Source organism: Pelodiscus sinensis, chromosome 2 (genome assembly GCF_049634645.1).
Source record: "Pelodiscus sinensis isolate JC-2024 chromosome 2, ASM4963464v1, whole genome shotgun sequence".
NCBI classification, from domain to species: Eukaryota; Metazoa; Chordata; order Testudines; family Trionychidae; genus Pelodiscus; species Pelodiscus sinensis.
The window spans coordinates 22,807,069-22,834,200 of record NC_134712.1 but is presented as its reverse complement, the minus strand read 5'-3'; the positions used below and the strand labels follow the sequence as shown (position 1 = coordinate 22,834,200).

General features: G+C 41.4%; 1 protein-coding gene and 1 long non-coding RNA gene across 9 annotated transcripts in view; one reads left to right on the top strand and one right to left on the bottom strand.

The window, feature by feature from the left end:
- The window catches only part of SAMD12 (sterile alpha motif domain containing 12), a 237,804-nt gene that overhangs the window by 195,958 nt on the left and 14,714 nt on the right, over positions 1-27,132 (bottom strand). For 6 of the 8 annotated variants that reach the window (XR_012901249.1, XM_075920189.1, XM_075920190.1 and 3 more), the window contains one exon: positions 17,964-18,142. The exons of the other annotated variants lie outside the window; for them this stretch is intronic. Coding sequence is in view for 5 of the 6 variants with exons in the window: in XM_075920189.1 (XP_075776304.1) it covers positions 17,964-18,142 (179 nt within the window). In the remaining variant the exon portion in view is untranslated. The remainder of the gene's footprint in view (positions 1-17,963; positions 18,143-27,132) is intronic. 8 annotated transcript variants of the gene reach the window in all.
- Positions 476-14,620, top strand: LOC142826957 (uncharacterized). The gene is made up of 4 exons (XR_012901250.1): positions 476-1,084; positions 1,371-1,510; positions 5,506-5,676; positions 14,155-14,620. It is a non-coding gene; the product is annotated as an uncharacterized LOC142826957 (long non-coding RNA).

Genomic DNA, 27,132 nt, shown 5'->3' with positions numbered 1-27,132 from the left:
TGTGTCACCAGACCTATCACCAAAAATCGGCGCTTGTGAATGTTGTTTGTTGGCACTTTGGCCAACAAAATACTTTTACCCCATGAGCGGCTTTCACTTTGCGAGCAAGAGTGCGCTCCTGCTGACAAAGCAGTAGTCACACTTGCACTTGTCACAGCAAAACTTGTTTGGCACGGTGGTTTAACTTTTGTCAATGAACTGTAAGTGTAGCCAAAGTTTAAGTAGAATGAATATCTAGATTCTAGAAGGACAGTATACTGCATATTTTTCAAAACACTTAGTTTGCTTTTGACCTAGATTTCAGTTTCAATTTTTCTAACTGTAGGTAGTACAAATGTCCTTAATGACAAAATGGTCAAGCAAATTTTTCCCAAAAGACAACCACATAAGGGATTGTATTAAGAATAAGGGAGTGAGGCTATAAGGAGAGTTTGGAAATAATTTGATGCCAATTACAGGAAATAGATAAGTAGCTTATCTGCAATAAGCATGAATGACCATAGACATTAGACGGATTAGATACTATGGGTCAGATTCACATTTGGTAGAAATTATGGACTTCATGGAGTGTATGTCCAGCTGAGTGCAACCTTCATCTGGAGAATTAGCAAGTGAGCACTTCAGCAAATGGTCTAAGGCGGCAAATATGCAAAAGGACAAGAAATTAAAATGAGGTTTCAGAAAAAAAAATTTTTCACTTATGCACCTACAAATCAGGAAGATATTAGCATGTCACCTATGAAGTAACAAAACAAGGCAAAACCCTTTTAACTTGCACTACAAAACATTTTAAACCATTTGTTTAAACTCACCACACTTTCATTACTGTCAACTTTTAACAGAGAACTACAATAGCATTGTCAGTCATCCCATCATAGAGATTGATGAATTGTAACTCGTCATTTTTTTGTTTTTCACTTCACATTTATCACTCTGCTCATTTCTCTTGCTTCGACAGCGGTCATTTACTGTTTAGACATCGGAGAAACTTCTGTCAATCATTCAAAATCTATCCACAGTAAGAACAAAAATGTCACCTGGTGAATGTTATTTATGCAAATTATCTAGAGATTGTTCACAGCAGGTAAGCTCAATTTATCACTTTTTCAGACATGGAATTTGACTCCTCATTCAGGAACACATGCTTAACTCTATCAATATTCAGGACAGTGCTTAAGCAGATAACTTTAAGCATCTTCTTCAGTCTCACTGCATTTCCTTAACTAGTGTGCTGAATAAAGAGGTCTTCCTATAGCCCATAAGGCTAGCTAGCCTTTATTACAGTTAGCAATCATGTAAGGAACCTACAGGCCTGTATCCCTACCAGACACTGGCTTCAGCAGTTAACCTATGAACTTTGACCCAAACAGCTCAAGAGTTTTGGAGAACTGGACATACTAGCGAGGAATTTTGTGCATAATGAAATCAACCGAGGACAGAAAAGTGAGCAAAACCAACTTTTGGAAACAACATCCAACAAAAGTGACGTGGCAAGAAACTGGTGCATAAGGTAAATATCAGATTTACCCAACCTTGCTTGGAAGTCCTTAATACAATTGATTTTTTTTAAATAAAAGGAAAATGTACATTCTTTATTTAGATATAGTAGTTTTGAAAAAAATGCTGTTATTTTATTAATTTTTATTTTGGATTTCTTAAAAAAGGGATTGTTATAGTTTTTCAGTTTACATTTTTAGATTTTTTTTAAATGGGAATACCATCAAGTATTTTTTTTCCTTCATCCCTATAAACACTTATCATTTCCTATGTTTTTTACTAAAACAAGCTATAATCAATTTGGCTTCCAATAACATTGTCTTCTAGCTTTCAAACCCGAACCATTAATTTAGCTGTGTTAAAACAGAGCACTACTCCAATTTCTCTGTTGATCTCTTTTCTGTCAGGTTTATTGAGAAGCAATCCTATTCCAGGTTCATCCTATTTTTCTGGCTCATCTTGGTTCAGTCTTTCAACATTTGCTCAGTTATGTCAATTTTGAGGACTGCACTTGTTTTAGTGAATGTCTCCTTCCTGTTTGGTTTTATGAGAAGCAATTCCATTGGAGGGGCAGATGAACCTGGACCTGCCCTAGGCAGGGACATCCATCCCTCCCCAAGCTGTACCCCTGTTGCTGCAGCAACCATGGAGACACGCTTCTCACCAGGCCCCAAGCTGCTGCGACCAGAGATGGCTGGGGCAGTCCTCTCTCCCTGGAGAAGTCTGCATACTGAACCCTTCATCTCAAGCCCCACCCCAGAGCAATGATTTCAATCAGGAAAACCAAAATTTAATTGAGTTAAGGATCTGAGTAATGCCGGATAAATCTTCTGGTAATCTAACAATCAGGGTACGTTGAGAGTCAGGAGCTTAGTATGTCAATTAGTATTTTCATACAGGAGTGAATTTTTGTTCTTTAAAAAAAAATTGCAGAATTGACAGATTTTTCTAAAGAAAGTGAAAGGTGTGGAGAGGGGGAAGAAATCAGTCAAATTTAGCAACATTTTTCACAGAATTTCATGTACTCCATTATGGCGATTCTGAAATCTGTAAGACTTCGTCTTAAAGAGCGTTGACTGAACAAAATTCTAAGTGAAACTCAAAATTTGCAGGAATTAAATTTAATTTAAGACCTGGACTGGAAGATTTAAAAAGTTACCCATTCTTATTTAGAGCCACTGACAGAAGTTAACAATGAATTGCCAATATGCAATAGAAAAGCATTCGAATCTACAGGGTGACTTTACAATTCTACTCTGCCATGTAGTTTTAGGACAGTGGTTCACGCTACAAAGTGATGGACCTTGGACCGGAGTCACAGAAAAATTTAGGCTCTGACCCATATGCTTGCAGGGTCTAGGCCCTGGTTTCTGAGTGCTTGCTCATCAGAGTCAATCTTATGTCTGTATGAATGGAAGAGGTGCTCTAGCTCCAACCTGCACAGTACAGAATTACATTGGTGCTGCTGACACTGACACAGCAGCAGTTTAGAAGCTCTGATCGAGACATGCCAGCTAAACTGATGGAAGAGCACTCTCCCGTTAATTGTGTACTATGCCTCCCTGAGAAGCATAAAGGTACACTGTGTGGACACTGTGATAAGTGGACTTCAATTACATTATTCACATATCTGGAAAAGCACAGCTTAGATCAATTTATTGGGGGTAATGAAGACCAGGCCTCAGTAACAAACACAAGTCTAAGAAAGTAAAACCTTTATTTATTTGTTTTTTTAAGAGTGTTTGGACATCCAGTTGAATCATGGAACATATATCTGCACAGTGTTACATGCCTTCTTCCAGGACATTTTCAAGGAGATTATTTCATTGTTTAGACCTTCGTATTTACTAAGAGTGGAAGTTAACAAGCTGGTCAAATCCAGGCCAAAGTTACATTAGCTACCTGGAAACACCCTTTATAACTATCATTGCCATTGAATCTAAGTATTTCAATATCCCTTGTGTGTCTCTAGGAGGGATCTCACACATGGCAATAAACAACTAAAAACCATTTTCAAAAGAGAAAATGAAATCCTATTTAAGGTGCGCTATTGTAACTGCTTATCAGTTTTGTCAGAGGTGCCCAGTGGAAAAACATAGTGGATTAATGTAGTTATTGTCATGATACAGATGAGGTGATTTGCTGGGAGAGGGTGGAGTGCCAGCAGTGAAGCATTAAACTGCTTTCCTATTTTAAGCATTAAATTGGTTCTTTATGATGTCTTGATTGTAAAAGCATAATCCCTTTTAACCACGATTTTACATTTTTAAGAGCAAGTTTATATTTTTCCTCCCCATCAAATCAACTGTATCATTAAAATACTGATTTATTCCTGAAGCCATATATGTGAACCCCTTTCAAGAGCTGCAAAGCAGAAAAGAATTTTTGGATGGTTTTGTTGGGCAGCTTCATAGTGAGGTGAGAAACATCAGCAGCAAAATAACTACAGTATTCATGTGCATAGTTTATGCAACCAATTCCCCCACACACATACACAACAAAAGTCACTTTTAAACTATGTACTCTTTTTCCCAGAGAGGAAATGTAGCTTTTAAAAGTAAGTTTATGTCTTCATTTGTCTACAGTGGGAATATTACAAAGAAAATGAAGCTTGAAGCTTATTTCCATAGTATTGTCACCTTTGCTTTTTACTGTTTATATGCTTACTAATCACTACTGCAGCATCTACAGTAATAGCTCTTATCTCCCTGCACAAACTCACATTAGCATTATGGGGAAGAATACAAATACCAAGATTTCCTTTTTGATTGCCTTAGCAGGAGAATAGAAACCATACAGATATAGATTGACTCATTGTTTCCTTATGCTCCCCCATCTGTTTGTCTCCACCTGTTGTCTCTTGTCTTTACTAGGATTGTAAACTTTTTGGGACACGCAAAGTTCTGTGTTTGTCCAGCACTTAGCACACTGGGATCCCAATCCATCATGAAAGCTCCTAGGCACTACTCCAAAATAACACAGTCTGCATCTACACTACAAGCAGTTATTTCAACACAATGTCAAAATAATGTCAAGTTGGAGGACTTCTTACTTGGACTCCCGTAACCCTCATTTTATAAGAAGTAAGGGAAGTCGGAGGAAGTGTGCTCTACTTAGGTCTTCCTGCTGTGTAGACAGTGCCAAAAGTAAGCTTTCAACTTGAGCTACATCAATCGCATAGCTTAAGCTGCGTAGCTTATTTCGGCTTTAGCCCTGCTGTGTAGGTATACCTGTAGGCACAAGACTGAGATGGGGGCTGCAAAGAGCCCCACCAGGCCCCCCTCAACTACCCTGGGGATCATACTGACACAGATCCTGCCACAGAATTGTCAAGTATGGGTTCTCTTGGCCAGGCCTTGCGCCCATAGCCGAGATCTTCCTCCGCAACCTCACCACGTCACATGGATAGCAACAAGGCTTATCTACCAATAAAATGGAGCTTGTCAGAGTCCAGCACTCAACATGATATATGGGCATCACACCGCCGCCAGACCACATCCATTCCACTCCCAGAGCACAAACAATACCAAATATGATAATAGGCAATAACATAAAAACCCCTGAGCCCTAAGCTCGGGGAGGACTCCCGAATATTGGAATCCAAGTCTGGTTTAGGACTGATCATCCAAAGGCCGCCTCCCACCCACCGAATCCAAAAAGGGGTGTATGAATCTCGAGCATGCTCCGATTCCTTGTATGTCTTTGTGCTGTTGTCATTGCTGGTTTTGTAAAATTTAATTTACCTTCACTGTTTGTTAAGTGGTTTAAAAGAGACAGGTTAGAAAATATATTGCTCAGTGGTAACTTTTACCTTTGCTATTGTCAGTGTTAAAGAAACAGTTTTTTAAATGAGTATCTATTTAACTTAGCTGTAACTTAGGTAAGGTTTTGAAAATTGTTGTGGTTCAATTGTTTTGTGGCAAATATTGGGTAATTGTTCATTTTAAGTTGTTCAGTTTCATAAATTATTCCTTCTTTGATAAAACTTGTTGTCTTGCCATCATTCAGAATATTCACTGGGTATTTGGCCTTAAGCCTTTGGGACTCCCGCCATTTTACCGAACCGAGAACCAACAAGAATCAGAGCTTAACATGGCACATCTATCTGCATTGGGGAGGCTAAGACAGAACTCAGTGAGCAGAGTCTCTGGACGTGTGTGTGGAAGTAATTAACTGCAAGTAAGTAATCTACCATAGAATGAGAGGGAAGGTTCCTCATGGATTGGTGACTTGTTAAATAAAAGGTCAGTTTTCAGAATGGACAGAAGTGAATAGGGGTCTGTTCCGGGAGCAGTCCTATTCAGTATATTCATAAATGATCTGGAAAAAGGGGTAAACAGCGAGATGGCAAGATCTGCAGATGATATAAAAGTACTCAAGATAGTTAATTCCCAGGCAGACTGCAAAGAGCTGCAAAAGGAGCTCTCAAAACCTCGGAAATGGATAACAAAATTGCAGATGAAATTCAATGTTAATAAATGCAAAGTAATGCACACTGGAGAATGTAACCACATCTATACATGTAACATTACGTGATTAAAATTAGCTGTTACTACTCAAGAAAGAGACAATGGAGTCACTGTGCATAGTTCTCTGAAAATATCTACTCTGTGTAGCAGCAGTAAAAAAAAGCAAACAGAAACGTGGGAATCAGTAAGAAAGGAAGACAAAAATATATTAACTCTATATAAATCCATGGTATGCCCACATCTTGAATTGGAATTGGAAAAGGTACAGAAAAGGGCAATACAAGGATTAGGGAGTATGGCAGGAGTAGACAATTTTGATGGGTGGGGGGCACTCCAAGAATTTGGAGTGCAGGAGGGGATGTGGGGTCTAGGAGGGAGTTTCAGTGAAGGAGGGAGTTGCAATCTGGGGCAGAACATTGGGGAGCAGGGCAGGGATCAAAATGTTTGGGTTATGTGGAGCAGTGGTGCATGAGTGGGAGCAGAGGACTGGGGGAGGGAGGGACTGGGATGCCAGAGGTAGGCTCTGGCTGCAAAGTGCTTACCTAGGTAGTTCCCAACCAACAGATCCCTCAGACAGGCTCCCTGCCATCCACACCCCCAAACCACTCAGAACAGGGGGCCATTTGCTGCTCTGAGTGCCATGAGCCCAGGTGGGGGGTACTTTGTGCACTGTCTACTCTACAAACAGGCAGCTCCCATTGCCCAGCTTGTGGTGGCACTCAAAGGCACATGGCCCCACACCCAGCTGCTCTGAGTGGTGTCCGAGGGAGTTTCAGGCAGGAATCCACCTTCCTGACGCTCCTGCTGAACCACAGGCCAGATCCAGCAGCTTACAGGGCTGCATCCAGCCTCTGGGCTGTATTTTGCCTGCCCCAGGGTATGGAGTGGCTGTCTTATGAGAAGGGATTAATCTAGCTGGGAATTTTCAGTGTGGAAAAGGTATGACTAATGGGGAATATGACTGAGGTCTATAAAATCATGGCTGGTGTAGAAAAAGTAGGTAAGGAAGTGCTATTTACTCCTCCTCCTAACACAAGAACTAGGGACCACCAAATAAAATTAATAGGCAGCAGGTTTAAAACAAACAATTTCTTTATAAAATGTAGTCAGTCAACCTGTGGAATTCTTTGCCAAAGGATGTTTTAAAGGCCAAGACTAACTGGCTTCAAAAGAGAACTGGATAAATTCATGCAGGGCAGGTCCATCAATGGCCAGGGTTGTCTAAACTTTTTTCAAAGAGGGCCAGATTTGATGAAGTGAACATGCGTGAGGGCCGACCATTTTGCCTGACATTCTTTGAACCATTAAAATTAAATGCAAATTAACTATTTTATGCAAAGTTTATTGCAAACGGCATACTTTTCATTTCGTCACATGGATGACAAATCTAAACAGGTGTTAAATCACTCTGCCTTTCATATCTGAAGGCCAGATGAAAAAAAAATCCAAGAAGCTGAAATATATGTCAGGAACATTGTAAAGTACATTACATGTTATTGGTAATAAAGGTTGTCTGTCAACTTTTAAGTTCAAAAAATATGAACAGGAACATAACACCAAGTATACATGTTGTGTCCAAATATATTTATAACTGATTTAGACCAACTGACATTAACTGAGATTTTACAATGTATTCATCTCAATACATATGGATTCGTTGGGGGCCATAAAAGATAGATATTGCCAAATTACCTGTGGGGCCGTATTAAACCGGAACACGGGCCGCAATTTGCCCGCGGGCCGGACTTTGGACGTGCCTGATCAATGGCTATTAGCTATGGTGGCAGAGACTCATAGACTTTAAGGTCAGAAGGGACCATTATGATCATCTAGTCTGACCCCCTGCACAGTGCAGGCCACAGAATCTCACCCACCCCTCCTAGAATAATCCTCTCACCTATATCTCAGATATTGAAGCCTTCAAATACTTTGAAGACCCCAAGATGCAGAGAATCCTCCAGGTGTGATCCTTGCCTGTTTGACAGAAGCTGGGAATGAATGAATGATAGGAGATGGATCACTTGATTGCCTGCTCTGTTAATTTCCTATGGGGCATGTGGCACTAGCCACTGTCAGAACAGTAAACTGGGATAGATGAACCTTTGGTTTGACCCAGTGTGGCCATTCTTATGTTTCCTGACTTTAAAGGAAAATATGGCTCAAAACTAAGGGGCTTCACACTTCCATTATAGTTTCAAAAAACACCAATACCCTGTCAGATCAGCAGTGCATTCATGTAGCTAGGACTTCTCTGTAGTGGGGCCAAATAACTGTGTCGTGTGGTTTCATCTTATTAGGTTAGTTATTTAGTGTGTGTGACTCCATGTCACTGAATTACTACTCTAATAAGAACCTACCTGCAAGGCCCAAGAAATCTGCTATTGCTCAACAGAAAGGAGACAACACCTCCTTCCTTTTTTAGCTAGTGATTGCTGGCTGAAGTTTTGAGCTAAGAGATTTTGTATATGGAAGATGGAATTTTTATAAAGATTATTCTCATTGGACCAACCACCAAATTATGAAAAGATCCCATTCATTTCATGTGTGCAGATGTCATTGTACGTTTCTGATTGACTGTTTTAAACAGAATAACCAGAGTTCACGCTGTGTATCCATGCTACTGTACACACACACAGACCAAAGTCATGAACATCTAAAATTATATTTCTCTTTAGCCTGGTATTATAACATGAACACTCCTGTACTTTATCAGTCACGTGTTGAATTTCAGATGCAAGTCTTTACATGAAGAGAAAGCTGTAGTTTGAAAAGCTGAAAGCTTTTTCCCATTTTTTGTTGGCATTTGCTGTATTTCTGTGCACAAATTTGACAGTTATTTTGCACACAAATTGTGTTACTTATTTGTGCACAGTTTGGAGGGCTTATCTAATAATTTTCCAATAGAAGTCAAACAAATGCTTTGCCTTGATTCATATTTAATCAGAATTATTAAATCACCTCTCCAGCAAATTCGAGGGAATGTTGAGAGAGGAAAAAAAGAGGATCTTCATATCAAGCATTTCCCTGAAGGCATGCAAGCTTCTAACTAGGAGTTAAGAAAAAGCACAATATCTAAAATGAAGATACAAGTGCTATCGATTACAAAGAACCACAAAGTGAGACAGTAGGGAGCCACATTATCCTAAATGTAATGATGCCAATTGCACTACGTTATAGTACATACCAAACTGAAACAATTCTGGAACCATTTCAGTCCTCAGAGCAGCTATTGTAGACTGTGATTCTGTAACTATACTTACTAATTTTATCAAAGACGAGGGAGCAAGAGCTGTTGTATGTCACAAACTATAATTAATAAAAGGAAGAAATCCACATTAAGTTTACTTTTCTAGAGTTTTAGGTTACTAAATTAGCTACTCGAAACAGAACTCTCCGGGTTCTAGTGAAACTCTCCACCCACCCATGCAATCAATGAAATGTTTGTTAATCTCACTCAACTCACCTGCAGGGATTTCTTGGTGCCACCCCAATTCATTTTTTCTTCTGTCACTTTTCAAAAGGGAAAGTTCTTATTTTAAGCTTTCTGTTCTACAAACAAAAAACTCTGAGTTATTGTTAAAGGGTGGCATTGCCCACCAGTTGAATAGCCATGTGAGATCTGACCAATTCACCCTTAAATGGGGCAAATATAATAAAAGGATTTAAAAAAAAAATACCACAGAAAACCAGAAATTCCCATAAAAAAAAATTAAATCAGACTTTATTTCTGGAATTAAATACAGGTATATGTTTAAAAATAAATATATTTAAAAATAAAATTTGAAATTATGACAACCTATGTTAAAGCCTTTGCACACTATATCAAAATCAGATCAATTTAACATTTTTCAAAATTAAGTGATAAATGTTTATTGCTGGAATTTCAAAGACAGTGAAACCACTAACATGGTGGAAGTCACTGGTTAAGCAGCTGGAATCAGCTGTGTTAGAGTGCTAAACCAGTGTTTAACAGCAGTAGCTTCTTCTGCTAGGAAAGAGAAACTATTTCCTCAATTTCAGTTTATTCAACTGGTTCAGTTCAATGACCATTCCATTCAAAGTTAAGAAATTGTGTGTTGAAAAAGCAGCAATGCCCATTTTCCTCTTCCAATCTATCACAAGAAAGTAGGTGTGAGAGGAAGAAATCTACTTGTTCTAAAATAGTGAAGAACATGGTAACTAGAAAGGGTATGTCTAGACTATATGGCTCCATTGATGGAGCTATATAGATGAGTTTACTAGACCTAGGAAAATGAAGTGGCGATTTAAATAATTGCAGCTTCATTTACATCAAAATGGCCGCCACGCTGTGCCGATCAGCTGTTTGGCGGCACAGCGGAGCAGCCTGGATGTGCCACGGTCGACAAGGGAAGCCTTTGTCGACCGCGGCGTGTCCAGACTGTCCCGCTGTGCCGCCAAACAGCTGATCGGCACAGCGCGGCGGCCATTTTGATGTAAATGAAGCTGCAATTATTTAAATCGCCACTTCATTTTCCTAGGTCTAGTAAACTCATCTACACGGCTCCGTTGACAGAGCCATGTAGTCTAGACATACCCCTATAGTCCAATTTATTAACTACAAAGATATTACTTTTATTACACAAAAAAGTTAGTTTTAAAGGCAAAACAAGTTCTGATAAAACAATGTTTTTCCTTATTCAGCACATTTAAGTAGTTTTATGTCCTTGTTTAAAAATAAATACTGCTTTCATGTATTTAATTGAATTTCTCTCTAAATAGGTCTTGACACAAACAACAAGTAAAAGATTAATCTAGTAAATAAGAAATGCACTCAACATAATATAAATTCAAAAATTAAGAACTGAATAAATTTAAGATAAGATATATAGTTGCTCAAATAAATGTGCATTTATCCTCCTAGTTTGGTCCTTTTTTAAAAAACGAAAAAAAGGAAAAACGAAAATCTAATTTAACATAACGGCTGCATGTGGTTACCAATCAATGAGAATCACTGTTTCCTTAGGAAAATAAAGTACAAATGCAAAACAAGATTAAAATGTGAGAGAAAGAGAGAAAGAGAGAGAGAGAGAGAGAGAGAGAGGACACTGGTATCTACCAATGTTGACTTTAACTGCACTGTTGTAACAGGGTCTGCGTAACGTGACAACATAGTAACTTCTTTTTATAGTAGGATTAATGCAAAGCTTTTGGGAGGATTCTATGTTTTGGAGACTCCTTCTCTTTATTCAGCCATTAAAAATGGAAACTAAAGGCTAAAATTCTTCACACACAGTCCAAGACAATATGGCTGAATGCAGTGCCTTGCATGTTAAAGTCTCAGGCTATGTCTAGACTGCTGCTTTTTGTCGGAAAAAGGTACTCAAATTGTTTTTTTGGAAGAGGCTTTTCCAAAATTTGGTCTGTCTATACTGGACCAAATTTCAGGAAAACCTCCTCTTTCAGAAGAGCCCTTCTTCCTCATAAAATGAAGAATACAAGGCTTCTGAAAGAGTGCATCTGCTCTTTCATAAAAAAATGTTGGAAGAGCAAACATGTTCCCTGGGCACAGCATAGTCTAGACATAGCGTCAGTGTGGTAACTGTGTTCGTCTGTAACTTTAAAAACGGTGTTAGTCTGAGTAAGTATCAAACAGGTGCTGTATAGAACCTGCCTTACCTCTCTGTGCTCAGATATTTCAAAGCATACGGTGTTAGTGGCCCTGTGCTTTAATACAGACTTTTAACTACTGCCATAAGAAAGCAGAACTCCATGAAATCAATGGAGTTGTTCCTGTCAACACATGTGGTAATATTTGGCCAGAGGAGCTGAAGTTGGTTTAGAACGCTCATCGTCAGAGCCTTTTTATCATTTAGTTTTAAAAAATGACATAGAAAAATATCAAGAGCTCCGAAGTATTAATGAGCTCTCTTACAAAGGAAGAAAAGATGTTCAGTGCACAGATATCTGTGAAGAGCTTGTCAATAAAAAGAAACAGAAAATGGTATTTCATATACGATTTTATTTTCCTAGAGTTTTTGTGCAAATTTGAAATAATGGTTATTTGTCTCCAAGTCAGAAATAAAACTGAAATTACAGATTAAATAAAAGTATAATTGTAGCTCTAGTGGTCACCATGAGATAGCCTGCAATATTTGCCAACAGTTATGGCACAATGAGAACAGTGCGAGTCATGAGGTCAATATTCTGCATATGAGAATCAAACTTTTCTGAATAACTTTCTTAATAAAGCAAGATACGGTTGCTAGTATCCTTGCTCATAATGAATAGTGCTGCTTTCAAAAATCATGTATAAAATTTGTAAATGAGAACAAGAAATCAGGTAATTTGGGGCTAGAGAGGAAAGAAATAGAAAAAGGTGAAGATGAACCTATGAACCAGCAGAAATGACATTAAGGAAACACTATAAAAGATCATACAGAAGGCCCAACAGGGAAGCTATTGGGGGAAAAATGTCTTTCTAAAACCATCATTAACTGTAGTGAAAAATCCAAAGGAAGAGAGATTTCAGCTCTGTGGAAGTCCATTCAGTAGTAGAGGTTTTTAAATTTAAATTTGTGCTAGCTTGTGCCTTTTTGACATACCGCCAGACGAGGTAAAAAGCACACACATGCACATGCACAAACATACACACACCTTGATCCTGCATCTATTTGTGTGGTCTTTATATTGGGGTGGAGTCTGAATGATCTATCTGTATCAACCCAAACATATGCCAATAAAGGCTTTATACTGCAGTTGCGTATTGGTCATTTGCTACACGTCCTGCAGGAAAAGAGCGATAGATGGGTTCTTGTGATTTTTTACATCATCAATTCATCTTTAAAAAAAAAATCAGATGCCTGAGTTACTAGGAGAACAAACAGCATTTTAGAAACTTTCCAAAACTTACGCATCACTCCTGACCTTTCTGTCTCATAAAAAACACACACAACCCTGATCTCATAGGACATTCCAGAATTAGGAGTACTATATATTTCATTCTTTGTCCATTGGTATCCTTCATTGCCCTGATTAATCACAACAATTGGCCCTTAAATCTCTCACTAGTTCATGCTGAAATAATACCCTGCATGCTGCCTCTTAAATAATTGTAATTAGGGAAAGGAAAGAAGAAAATATTTCTCTGGCAGGTGCAATGCTCTCTTTCTTGGAATCAGCGTGGTGATTAGGGAGAAGGAAGGATGGAGCACCACTTAAAGTATGTGAGAGAAGAAACACTGTCTCCCTCTCCCGGGGCATGTTCTCCCCCAGAAGCTTGAACTTCCAGGCACATGAGTCCCTACTCCCACACCTCCTGAATATGAGTGAGTGGGGTAGCAACCTGACACATGGGGTTGGAGTACCACTCAGCTTTGGCCAAGCCAAAAACTGGTTAGGCCTCAGCCTTGGTGTCCCCATTAGCTGCCTGGCCTATCCTTCTAATGGCAATAGCTTGAGGATGTTCAAGTGGTTCCAGTTGGAAATGAATTACTGGGCACAACCCGGTCAGGGTGGCCAAAAGAACATCATAAGTTGCATTTATCCCATTGCATTGCTATTTATTATATAGATGTCAAAACTACAGCTATGTTGCATGCACTATTATTATTTAAACACCAGGGATTAAAAGCAATCAGACTCAGAAAAGAATACAAAAGAAAGGATAAATAAATAGGAAATCTTAGTGGTGGAAAATCTAAATTATAGCTATATAAAAACAAAAACAAACAAACAAAAAAAAAAAAAAAACAGTGTTTCACTTGCAGTATTTTTGTCCATTCTCTCTCATCCAAACATTATAGAGTAGGAAGCCAAATTACATAATGGTTACTTTCTTCAATTTGAATACAACATAAAAATCACATTTTATGTTGCCGATTCAGGATGCAGACAATTAGAAAAGACTCATCTCGCTAGATCTCTCCGGAATAGAAGACCTGAATCCAGATCAGATGAGAAACAATAATACATAGATACAACAGAAAGAGAGAGAGAGAGTTGATAGATTCATCCTGTATTGCAGTGTTGAATTCACCAGTAATAGCCAACCACTGCATTAATTTGCTACTTAGCAATTACTACAAACTTAATGCAAAAGACAAAATGCAAATATTGTCATCAGGCATAAACAAATGCTTCTTGAACAAGATTATTTTGTTCAGCACAGTTGTGTGCATCTGACTCCGATGTTAACTTTGCAATACTAATAAAGTATTTTCCCCTCCAGGTTTCCTGATGGACATCCCTGGAAATTAAATTCCAGCTCACACAGAATCAGTGCAAGTTTCATCATATTGTGCTACCAGTGTCTCAGTTCTGACTTAAGGCACCTCTAGGTAATAGTGTAGTTTAGTTTCAGTATCCACTTCAGTATCCACATCAGTGCTTCTTTGCGTGTGTCTACACTGCAATAAAAGACCCACGGCGCAGCCATTTTGAAGCACTTGGAAGAGGGGGAAGTGATCAAGAATAGTCAACATGGTTTCACGAAGGACAAGTCATGCCTGACCAATCTGATTAGCAGCTATGGTGAGGTAACTGGCTCTGTGGACATGGGGAAGTCCTGGGATGTGATATGCCTTGACTTCAGCAAAGCTTCTGATACAATCTCCCACAATATTCTTGCCAGCAACTTCAGGAAGTATGGATTGGATAAATGGACTGTAAGATGGATAGAAAACTGGCTAGACTGTCAGGCCCGATGGGTAGTGATTAATGGCTTGATGCCAGGTTGGCGGCTGGTTTCTAGCAGAGTGTCCCACAGATCTGTTCTAGGACCGATTTTGTTCAACATTTATATTAATGACCTGGATGAGGGGATGGATTGTACCCTCAGCAAGTTTGCAGATGACACTAAGATAGGGAGAGAGATAGATATGTAGGCGGGCAGGAATAGCGTCCAGAGTGACCTAGAAAGATTAGAGGATTGGACCACAAGAAATCTGATGAGGTTCAACAAGGACAAGTGCAGAGTCCTGCACTTGGGATGGAAGAATCCCAAGCATTGTTACAGGCTGGGGACCAACTGGCTAAGTAGCAGCTCTATAGAAAATCCACTGGGGATTACAGTGGATGAGAAGCTGGATGTGCGCCCTTGTAGCCAAGGTGGCTAATGGCATATTGGGATGCATTAGGAGGAGCACTGCCATCAGATCTAGAGAAGTGATTATTCCCCTTTATTTGGCTCTGGTGAGGCCACATTTGGAGTAGTGTGTCCAGTTCTGGGCCGTACACTACAGAAAGGATGTGGACGCATTGGAGAGGGTCCAGCAGAGGGTAACCAAACTAATTAGGGGGCTGGAGCACATGACCTATGAGGAGAGGCTGAGGGATTTGGGTTTGTTTAGTCTACAGAAGAGAAGAATGAGGGGGGATTTGAGAGCAGCCTTCAACTTCCTGAAGGAAGGTTACAAATAGGATGGAGAAAGGCTGGTCTCAGTAGTGACGGATGGCAGAACAAACAGCAATGGTCTCAAGTTATAGTGGGGGAGGTCTTGGTTGGATATTAGGAAAAACTATTTCTCTAAGAGGATGGTGAAGCACTGGAATGGGTTACCTAGGGAGGTGGTGGAATCTCCATCCCTAGAGGTTTTTAGGTCTCGGCTTGACAAAACCCTGGCTGGGATGATGTAGTTGGGATTGGTCCTGCTTTGGGCAGGCGGCTGGACTAGATCATCTCCTGAGCGCTCTTCCAGCTCGATGATTCTATGACATGCACTCACAGAGCTCAGATAGCAGGGCTAAAAATAGCAGTACTATAGACATTTGGGCTCAGGCTGGAGTCAGAACTAGGAGATCCACCCTGGTCATGGTTTTTCAGCAGTTTCCAACCTGAATCAGAACATCTGCATTGCAATTTTTAGCTGCACAGCTCATCCCCATCAGCTAAAAGGTCAACTGACTGAAGCTCTGAAACTCAGAGCCACGAGTTTATTTCAAGTGGACATACCCTTGGTTGAGACTGCAAATAAGATTCTGACTGATGTGAAAACCTGTTCAGTAAGGATTCAAGTGAGGCCAACAGTTCACTTGACCTGAGGCACTAAACAGACTGGAAATTGGAACTACTTTTTGTTGCTGTCAAACTGGGTTGGATTCATTTCATTGACTTACTGAACAAGGAGGAAGTGAGTTTTAATGGCATCTGTTTATAAGCAGGTATCTTAGATAAACACTATCGTGGTGAATTCACAATTAATTTCTACCATTAGCAAGCCAGGATAATGGGCAAACCTACTGCAGGAAATATACTAATTTGTTCAAAGTTATTCAAAACCAACTTATTGCATCTTTCACTTTTACTCAGATTTGTGTGCGCTCTGGTAACTCCTCTGATGTATCAGATTCAGAAAAAATATTCTGCCACAATTTCTGCAGAAATCCTCTCCTCCCTTCTCTCTCTCTCTCACCAGCACCAGTCCCGTACATGCAATTTTTCAGTGCTTAAAAGACCCAAAATATTGACAAGGCTTTTATAAAATCTGGCCCAAAATAATTGTACATTCTCCTATTTTTCATTCTAGTTTAAACCGTATCTGCCATGAACATAGATAGAGACAGACTATTTTCCAATATCAAAAAATGGCTGGAGCACCTAGATTTCATAAATATTGCTGCTGCACATGAGTAAGAAACTGAAAATTCAGGTCAACTCACAAATCAGAACAGTCAATTTATTTGTCTTTAAAATTCTCATCAGAAGTATGGCTATTCACAGTGATGTCAGATGTGGAGAAGTTTGTGGGATATATTCCACTTCAAATTAGTTCGAGCACCATACTAAACTCACTGTATGTGTGTAGTAGAAATGCTACGGTGCTATTGCATGCAGTATAGACACTTATTAGAATGATGGAAGCGGTTCTCCCATCGTTGTAGGTAATCCACCTTCCTAAAAGGCATCAGCTAGGTAATTAGTTAAGCAAGAATTCTTCCATGTCCCTCAGAAGTGTGGATTTTTCACACCCCAAAAGACATAGCTTTGCCAACTGACGTTTCCAATTTAGGCCAGACTACAAACTCAGAAGCTATGTCTAGACTACAATGCTTTTATCAGAAAAAGGTACGCAAATTGCGCTACGCAATTTGTGTACCTGTTTCCGACTTTTTTCAGAAGAGGCTCTTCTGAAATTTGGCCCGTCTACACTAGGTCAAATTTTGGAAAAACCTCCTCTTTTGGAAGATCCCTTCTCTCATGGAATGAGGAAGATAGGGCTTCCGAAAGACCACGCCTGATCTTCTGCAAAAAAGGCAGAAGAGCAGATGCGTTCCCTGAACACGGCAGAGTTTTTCCAGGATACCTCTGGTATCCCGGAAAAAAACCCATAGTCTAGACCAGTGGTCCCCAATGTGGTGCCCGCGGGCGCTGCAGTGCCCGCGGGTGCCATGGCGCCCGCCAGGGCATTTGTGTGCACCCGCCGACAACCTGGGCCGGCCCGGTCCCCTGCGAGCGGCGCACGGGAGGCGCCGGCCCCAGGCGCGCGACACGCACCAGCGCCTGGTCGCGGTGCTTGGGCAGCCCCAGTCCCGGGGCACATGCGGGCGCGCAGCGCCGGTGCTGGCCCCAGGCATGCGGCTCGGGTGGCGGCGCCGGCCCTGGGCCCACGGCGCTTGGGCAGCCCTGGCCCCGGCCCCGGGGCACATGCCGCCCCCCAGCGCGTGAGTGGCCCCGCCCCCCGGGGTGCCCAGGAGCCTCTATAGGTTGGGGACCACTGGTCTAGATGTAGCCAAAGCATAAACACCTGCTGGTCTACTCAGTCATCATTCTATCCTGTTCTAAAAATCACTCTGCAAACTCACCTCTTCTACAATGCCTGCAATAGAGAAACTCATTTTTTTTTTACTCTTTTAATACAGATATAAAAACAATGGAACCACTACAACGTGCCTAGCGCAACTATACTTTTCTATTGCTGCAATGCCTGTTCCCCTCTGCTATTAATTTGACTCATTGTACATGAGTTTGTGTTGTCTGTAACATGCTTGTACACTTCAAGCATGTTCTGAATAAATAAGCAGTGATCTGAATTTACCTACCTTAGAGGTTTCTGGTTCCACCTGGTGTCTCTTGGGTGTCTCTTTAGGTTCGAGCACCTTCTGAGGAATATCACTCTTCAGCGAGGGCAACTCAACACTTTCACCTTCAAATGATAGGTTAATATCTTCTGTGTGGACAGGACGATCAATGCCATTGGGATTCAGATTGCAATGGATAGCTGGGGAAAATGTGACACATATGGCTTAGAGGAAAACACTGCATTAGAAGGAATTAAAAAAAATCTAGTATAGGAAACATTTACATTGATCATGAAGTACAGATCATCACACAGGTATCTGGGGCTACTTCTGATCACATCAAAGATATTGTAGCTTGATACGGATATGGTATTTATGGAGGACACAAAGAAAAAAAACAATTCTGCATAATACTGTTCTATTCAGAATATTGTACCATATCAATTAAGGTTTCTGAGTATCTCTGTGGGTCCATATACCTTACCACATTGGTCTTATCAGCAGGAACTAAATGCATCTCATACATATATTGTTCAGTCATACTGAGCTGGGATGGAACAGAAAGCATTTTTGCTTTTTAAAAAGTAAAACTTTTGTGTTACTTGTTCCACTAAGTTTTCTGTTTAATACGGTATAGAAATTCCTCAAATGGTATAGACACATGCATGGAACATGCAGAGCAAAGCAGAAAGGCAAGTCCAGTGAATGACAACAATAGCTTACATAGCTAATTGTTTTCCCTTCAGCCTTACGCACCACTGAAAAGTAATGTTTTCCCCATATAAACAAATGAAAGGAACATAACACCTCTAGGATTAGAAAGGGGCAAGATTAGAAAGGCAAAGGCACAAAATGAGCTCAAACTAGCTATGGGAATAAAGGGAAACAAGAAGACTTTTTATAAATACATTAGAAGCAAGAGGAAGATCAAGGACAGGGTAGGCCCACTGGTCAGTGAGGAGGGAGAAACAGTAACAGGAAACTTGGAAATGGCAGAGATACTCAATGACTTCTTTGTTTCGGTCTTCACTAAGAAGTCTGATGGAATGCCTAACAGTGAATGCTAGTGGGAAGGGGGTAGGTTTAGAAGGTAAAATAAAAAAAGAACAAGTTAAAAATCACCTAGAAAAGTTAGATGCTTGCAAGTCACCAGGGCATGACGAAATGCATCCTAGAATACTCAAGGAGCTGATAAAGGAGGTATCTGAGCCTCTAGCTAGCATCTTTGGAAAATCATGGGAGACAGGAGAGATTCCAGAAGACTGTAAAAGGGCAAATATAGTGCTCATTTATAAAAAGGGAAATAAGAACAACCTAGGAAACCACAGACCAGTTAGTTTAACTCCTGTGCCAGTGAAGATAATGGAGCAAGTAATTAAGGAAATCATCTGTAAACACTTGGAAGGTGGCAAGGTGATAAGGAACAGCCAACATGGATTTGTAAACAACAAACCATGTCAAACAAATCTGAAATCTTTCTTTGATAGGATAATGAGTCTTGTGGATAAGGGAGAAGTAGAGGATGTGGTATACCTAAACTTTAGTAAGGCATTTGATACAGTCTCACATGATATTCTTATCAATAAACTAGGTAAAATACAATTTAGATGGGGCTACTATAAGGTGGGTGCAAAACTGGCTGGATAACTGTACTAAGAGAGTAGTTATTAATGGTTCGCAATCTTGCCGGAAAGGCATAACAAGTGGGTTTCCACAGGGGTCTGTTTTGGGACCGGCTCTGTTCAATATCTTCATGAATAATTTAGATATTGCCATAGAAAGTACGCTTATTAAGTTTGCAGATGATACAAAGCTGGGAGGGGCTGCGACTGCTCTGGAGGATAGGGTCCTAATTTAAAAGCATCTGGACAAATTGGAGAAATGGTCTGAGGTAAACAGGATGAAGTTTAATAAAGACAAATGTAAAGTGCTCCACTTAGAAAGGAACAATGAGTTTCACACATACAGAATGGGAAGCGACTGTCTAGGAAGGAGTACGGCAGAAAAGGATCTAGGGGTCATAGTATACCACAAGCTAAATAGGAGTCAACAGTGTGATGCTGTTGCAAAAAAAAGCGCAAACATGATTCTGGTATGCATTAATAGGATGTCGTGAGCAAGACACAAGTCACTCTTCCGCTCTACTCTGCGCTGGTTAGGCCTCAGTTGGAGTATTGTGTCCAGTTCTGGATACCACATTTCAAGAAAGATGTGGAGAAATTGGAGAGGGTCCAGAGAAGAGCAACAAGAATGATTAAAGGTCTAGAGAACATGACCTATGAGCGAATGCTAAAAGAACTGGGTTTGTTTAGTTTAGAAAAGAGAAGACCGAGGGGGAACATGATAGCCGTTTTCAGGTATCTAAAAGGGTGTCATAAGGAGGAGGGAGAAAACTTGTTCATCTTGGCTTTTGAGGATAGAACAAGAAGCAATGGGCTTAAACTGCAGCAAGGGAGGTTTAGGTTGGACATTAGGAAAAAGTTCCTAACTGTCAGGGTAGTTAAACACTGGAATAAATTGCCCAGGGAGGTTGAGGAATTCCCATCTCTGGAGATATTTAAGAGTAGGGTAGATAAATGTCCATCAAGGATGGTCTAGACAGTATTTGGTCCTGCCATGGGGGCAGGGGACTGGACTCGACCTCTCAAGGCCCCTTCCAGTCCTAGTATTCTATGAACACATGCTCCAGTGTATCACACACACACACACACACACACACACACACACACACAGCAATTTACAATTGTGTAACTTTTTTTGTTCTGAAATTGCACACTCAGCATTTGTGAATTGACAATCTTTTATTCAAACAGATGAACTTTCAAAAAACCAGATCCTGAGGCTGCTTCCTGTTCTTGTAAACAAGTGCCCAGATTTTTACCTTTTGCTTTCTGAGTACAATACTTTTCTCACATTTATAATTAATGGCCCAATTTCCCTCTATTTGCAAAAGGGATTAGCATAGGCAATTTTGTTCAATATTCCTTCCTGGGGGAAGGAAATTGAGGAGCCACTTTAATTCTACATTGTTTTCTTTAATGTTTTTGCTTTGCTTAGAATCTGGTGGTTCTGCCTCCTGCACTTGCTCCAACCCACTGGTTTCATTTCTACCTGCTATTAGATCAGCCTTCATAAACTGACATTGACAACAAGGCTAAAGCAGCATGAGCTCAGAGTCTGTGAGCGTTCTTACTAGAAAGACCTTTCATTAAATCCCAGATGCCCTTTAAAAAAAAAAAAAATCTATACAGAGGAGATTCCAACGTTTTAGCACAGTAGAAAACTTCCATTAGGACAGCAATTCTGCCATGTAAAGTTGGCACACAACCTTAGAAGCCAAGAGAACTTGGTTTTTCCTCTGGAACTTCCATGGGCACTTCATGTAATGCAAGACAAAGCTATGCCATCTTCAAGTATGCCTCAGTTTCTTCCACTGGCACATTATTATTGAGTCACAGAGCTACAGTTAAGGGAAATTCATTAACAGTTTAATGTTACAAGACTGAAAGCACTACAGTAATGCAAAGTATCATTAAAAATCTCAACCATGTTCTCCTAAAGTAGAATATAGTCTTTCCTTTGTAAAGGGATAAAGGAAAGAAATCTGTTGTGCTTAATTGGAGCTATCGGGATTAAATTATTTCTTGAAAAATAAAAATAGGAAATCACACACAGTAATGGTAATAAGCAGCAGGAGTGATACCTTAAGGTCCCATGAGAATTATTTTCCATTGTGCTAGACATTCTACAAGTTTACAGAAAGGCACAGTCTCCGTCCTGAGGAGCTTACATGCTAATCAAAGACAAGATGCAACAAAGCCTTAAAATTGATATAGCAGCCTGCCTGCTAGCCTGTGTGGAATCTAGCCTCCCATCTCTCCCAGAGAGAGGGGGCAGCTGGACTCAAGGTGCTTTACTTCCTTGTCAGCTTCATGGCTTCTGTCATTAAATTGGCAAGACAGCCAACAGCTGATGTAAGACAGTGTCTGCACAGACACTGTGTTGCCCTAACTACACCAACTTAAGTCCTACACTTCTGGTGTAGGTGGAGTTATACTGACATTGTAATTGGGCTCCTATATTGGTGGCAGGGACGGGGCCTCAGGGATGTTGCGTTTTTTGTGCTTAGTACATTGGCAAACCTGGCTTTAGAGAAAAGCCAGGTTTGCCAATGTACTAAGCACAAAAAACGCAACATCCCTGAGGCCCCGTCCCTGCCCCCCCCCTCCAAGGCTCGTTCCATCCCCCTTCCTTTCGTCACTCACCCTACTCCTCTGCCTTTCACCTGGCTATGGAGAAGGTTAGGCTGATGGGGGGAGGAGGTCTCTGGCTGGGGGTATGGGTTAGAGCTGGGGATTAGGTGCTTGGGGTGCAAGCAGGGACTCCGAGCTGGGACAGGATGTTGGGGCGAGAAGTGGGGAAAGCTCTAGACTGGGCTTTGGGCAGGTCCATAAATCAGGGTTCAGGATGCAAAGGGGTTCCAAGCTCAGGCAGAGGGTTGGAGTGTGGGAGGCACTCCAAGTGAGTGTGTGGGCTCTGGGTTGGCCAGGGATGAGGGGTTTGCAATTTAGGGAGTTCAGGACTGGGACAGGGCGTTGGGGTGGGCAGGCAAGTTCCACGAGGGAGTTTGGGTGTGGGAGGAGACTCCAAGCTGGGGCAGAAGGTTCGGGTGCGGGATCCTGGAAGCACTTATTGCAGCTCTCAGAAAATAGCCACTTGCAGCACTAGGTATAGACAGTCTCCACACACTGCCTTCCACCCACAGGCATCACCCCCTGAAGCTCCCATTGGTCTCAGTTCCTGGCCAATGGGAAGTTGCGGAGCCAGCATGCAGGATGAGGCAGCACACGGCGTTTCCTGGCACTTCTGGTAGCCATGTGGAGCGAGCGCCACCAACCAGACTTTATCAGGTGTTCTGATCAAAAAAACAGATGTCTGGAAACCTTAAGGAAGGCTGTAGTGCAGACATGGATACAAATTAGGTTGACAGAAGCTGCCTTACGTCAAGCTAACTGTGTAGTGTAAATCAATGTAAAAACTGACATGAGAAAGGATGAATATGCCAGTGTCTGTATGAACAAGTGGCTACCATGATTAGCCACCTGAAAAACTTAAGGGTTCAGAGTTGTTTTGTCTCCGTGCAGACTTGAAATTTGGCCTCGTGTGCGAGATGTGCCTTTTGCCATTCCTGATAAAAGCTTCCCAAATTGTGAGCCGGAGTGTGAGTGTCGGGAGGAAACAAGTCACAGTTCTCTCATGCTCAGTACAGACTTGCAAGACTTGGGCAGTTACATTTGTTACTGATGCTCCTACTTGCAGGGGGCAGTTAGGAGGCAGAACTGAGAGCATGAGGACTCTCTCCATCCTTTCAAGGTATATAACGTTAGTGGTGTTTCAGTGTTATGCTGAAGAGCAGGATCCTTCAGGACACAAGAGAAAAATAATTACTGCTAGCTATGATGTGAGGGGTAGATTCAGATTCCAATGGCTTCTTACAAACACACGAGCTGCTTAAGAAAATCGCATTGCAAAATTCTTGATATTAGGAGGAAGAAAGGAAAAAGACCATTCAAGTTTGCCATCCTGGGCTTTGTTTGTTTTTATCATGGATTTAAATGATTAAATAATTCCAAGAATAGAAACACAGTAAGCAAGAGTAGTGAATGTGTTCCTTTAACACACCATGAACAGGGTCACTGCACTCATTTGGCTGAATTCTTTTAGCTTGGGAGCACTCCTCTATTTTCCAGTGCTTTAGATTTTCACCAAGCCTACTCTTTATTTCTCCTCTCCTCTTCCCCGCCTTCCCAGAATGTTTGCTTGCACCGACCTGTTATTTTCTGCCTCACACTCAGTAAGCTTATAATAAATAAGTCAATTCCATGTATTTGCTCAGACACGTTTAGGGGCTTTTTATCTTCTTTTAATTTTAGTGTTCATCTCTCAATATTTGTCTATGATAGGAAAAGAGATCAAAGTCAGGTTGGTAGCAGCTAAACCAACCTTATCTTTATCAGCACAGAATAATAGCTTTTATTTTAGTTTAGCTGGTCAAGGTCAACTCTAGGGTCCTCACAGGAACATATTACTAGATTTCTGCATGAATACAAAATTTGTATAAGCCAAAACAAGCCACGGAGAACTGCACTGACATCCGTGGACGCCGATACCTGTGGATTAACAGGCCTGTAAAGGGCAAATGTTTAGCCAACATGTCTAAAACAGCCTTAGCATAACTAACAATTTGTCTCAAAAAACTGCAAGGTGAACTAAGCAGAATTCAACCAGGAAGATCATCAAGAAGTTGTTTTATACAATAAACTTCCGATAATCCGGCACCTTTGGGACCCAGGGGGTGCTGGATTATCAGATATGCCGAGGTATCAGGAGGTACTGCAGAAGGGAGGCTGTAAGGGTCTTGGGACAGGGGGGACGGCGGGGAACGGCACGGCATGGGGCGAATCCTCCGCCTTTATGCAAGGAGGCAGGGGAAGCGCCGTGCAGCCACTGGTGACAGGTCAGCTGGGGCTGCAAGCAGCAGCGGCGACTTGGGGAAGCGGCGGGACAGAGCAGCTGGGGTGCTGCCAGATTGGTCCCACAGCGCCGCCCCTGAGCTGCGCTGCAGGACCAAGCCGGCAGCACTCCAGCTACTCTGCCCGCGGCTCCCCCAAGTCCGCCGCTGCTGAAACTGACGAGCAGCAGACTTGGGGACAGAGTAGCTGGGGTGCTGACGGGTTGGTCCCGCAGTGCCACTCAGGGGCAGCGCTGCGGGACCAAAACGGCAGCATCTCAGCTGCTCTGCTCTGCCTCTCTTCCCCAAGTCCGCCACTGATCAGTTTTAGCAGAGGCAGCAGCGGACTTGGGGAAGCAGCGCAGAGCAGCTCCAATTGTCCAGCTGGCCGGAGCACTTCCAGGTTCCAGTTGGTGCTAGACTATCGGGAGTGCCGGACCACTGGATGCAGGACAATTGGAGTTTTACTGTACAACTCAACTCATAACGTGCATCTCTACTTCTCCACCATTTACCGCTCCCCTGAGCTCTATTCATTCTGTTTTTGAGTCTTCCTTCTCCAATGAGTAACCCCTGCCCCTTTCCCTCCTTCTCAGAGCTATTCAAGTCAGGGTGAGATTGGCTAGCTCTCAACTGAAAAGCTTAGTTTCTTTAGCAGCTGATGGCATCTTTTGGGGAAAGCTTCCATCTAACCAAACTTTTCAAGCCCTGAACTCACATGACTGAGAAGGAAGAGGAGAACCATAGGAGCAGTATCATTAGCCTTAAGCATTCAGAAATCATGAGTCAAGTCCTCCCAAAATTATAGAAATCATGATTTTTAGTAATAAGGGGGCTCTTTTTATTTGCCTGTATATGTTCAGCCTCTCTCAAGCTTTCCTTCACTGTGCTAAGAGCCAGAAACCATTTCCTTTCTTTTCGACTCATTGCTTAATTTGTATAAGCTAATTGTCCTGTAAGGTGATCCACACAGGCAGGCTTTTGTGCTCATAGAAATCCCCACTAAGGCCAAAGGGATTCCATGTATGTATAAAATCTTGACCACACAGCTTGCAAGGTCAGGGTGCAGATTTGAATTCAAATCCACATCTGCTTTCTGCTACAGTGTATTGTGCATTCTTGTATAGCAGGCAAGAAATATTTCACAGTTTTACTAATTGCAGTGGAAATACTGGCTGATGCTTAAAAAGGTAAGTAGATCAATTAAACAACATTACAGCATATTTGGTGAGTGCTTTAGCTGTATGGAACAACTACAATTACTCTACTCAAAGTGATTGAGTAAAATTAGCACTTTCTTACTTATCTGTTCTGCTCTGTGTGTATCACAGTCTAATCTGCTTGCTTCTATTATTTTGATTTGTAAGACAAATACTCAGAGAGCCTGTCCTAACCTTGAAGAAAAACAAACCTTAAAATTCCCCATGAATTTTTAAAAAAACTATTTAAAACTGTTGTAAGATATTCCACACTTATAAATTGGAGAAAAGCCCAAGTCCCATGCCAAGAAATAACTTCATACAGTCCACATGCTGTCCCCTCCACAAAAATCCCATAGAGGTTGGAAAAGAGAGGAAAGACAAGCATCACAGTGTCTGGAAAGTTAACAAGCCAAAGCCACAGTCAATGGAGAACCACAGAGGTTCCAACAATCTTGTATCACTCCAACTAGGGATGTTTACAGGTAACCAGTTAATTGAGCCACCAGCCCCGCATAGGGCCAGAATCGGTAGGCCTGGGAGCCAGGAGCCCCACATTGGGGCAGAAGCAGCCAGACTGCAGCAGCCCCTGCCTGCAGCAGTGGGGCCGCTCCAGCCCATCTCAGCCGTGGCGGGTGAGGGATCTGCTCCAGTCTAACTAGGCTGGAGCAGCCCACCTGCCTGTCCCCATTTAATCAGTTAAACAACATTTTACTAGTTAACTAATTAAACTGGATTTTACATCCCTACGCCCAACCCACATGTACGTCAGCTGAAAATTCAGGTTTTCCACACTCCCCCAAGGAAATGAAGTTCTTGTCAAAATCTTAGCGATCAACGTTTAAAGCCTGATATAGGCTCCTTTATCACTTCTATCTATCTGGCTCTTTGTTTTCGAATGGCTCAAAGCTCCTTGTTAACACTTTCCATGGAGCATTTGCAAGTTTCCAGGTTCTTGGTTTCAATCTGTGTCTTCATAGTTAATATAAAGTAGCCAGGCAGCATTCCCTCAAGCGAAGTCTGCCTGACAGAAGTTACAATCAATCAGTTTTAGCACTTCTAGCATTCACTAGGAATGCTGACTGCTAGTGTCGCTTTCTTTTGCTCATTCTGATCTTAGAAATTGAAAACAGCAGTCTCATATCAATTAATTGAGATGAGTGTCCTGACCGATCAACCAAACTAGTGGAGAAGATTCATGTGAAAGACGCAGACAAAAATAAGTTCCCACATTTCCGGAAGCCACTATCTGAGTTTCCTCAAAGCATCTGCATTATTCTACAGATTGCATCTGAGTATTTGCCCTACCAATGCCACAAGATTTAAAAGTTAATGGATAGAGATACATCTCAATGTATGGAACTCGGTGGGATTAATGTTTGATCAGGACATCTTTAACATTGTGTGTATGTGTCAGGCATTCACACCTGATTTACACTAATGAGGTAAATTGATCTAAAATTATACTAGCTAAATTATG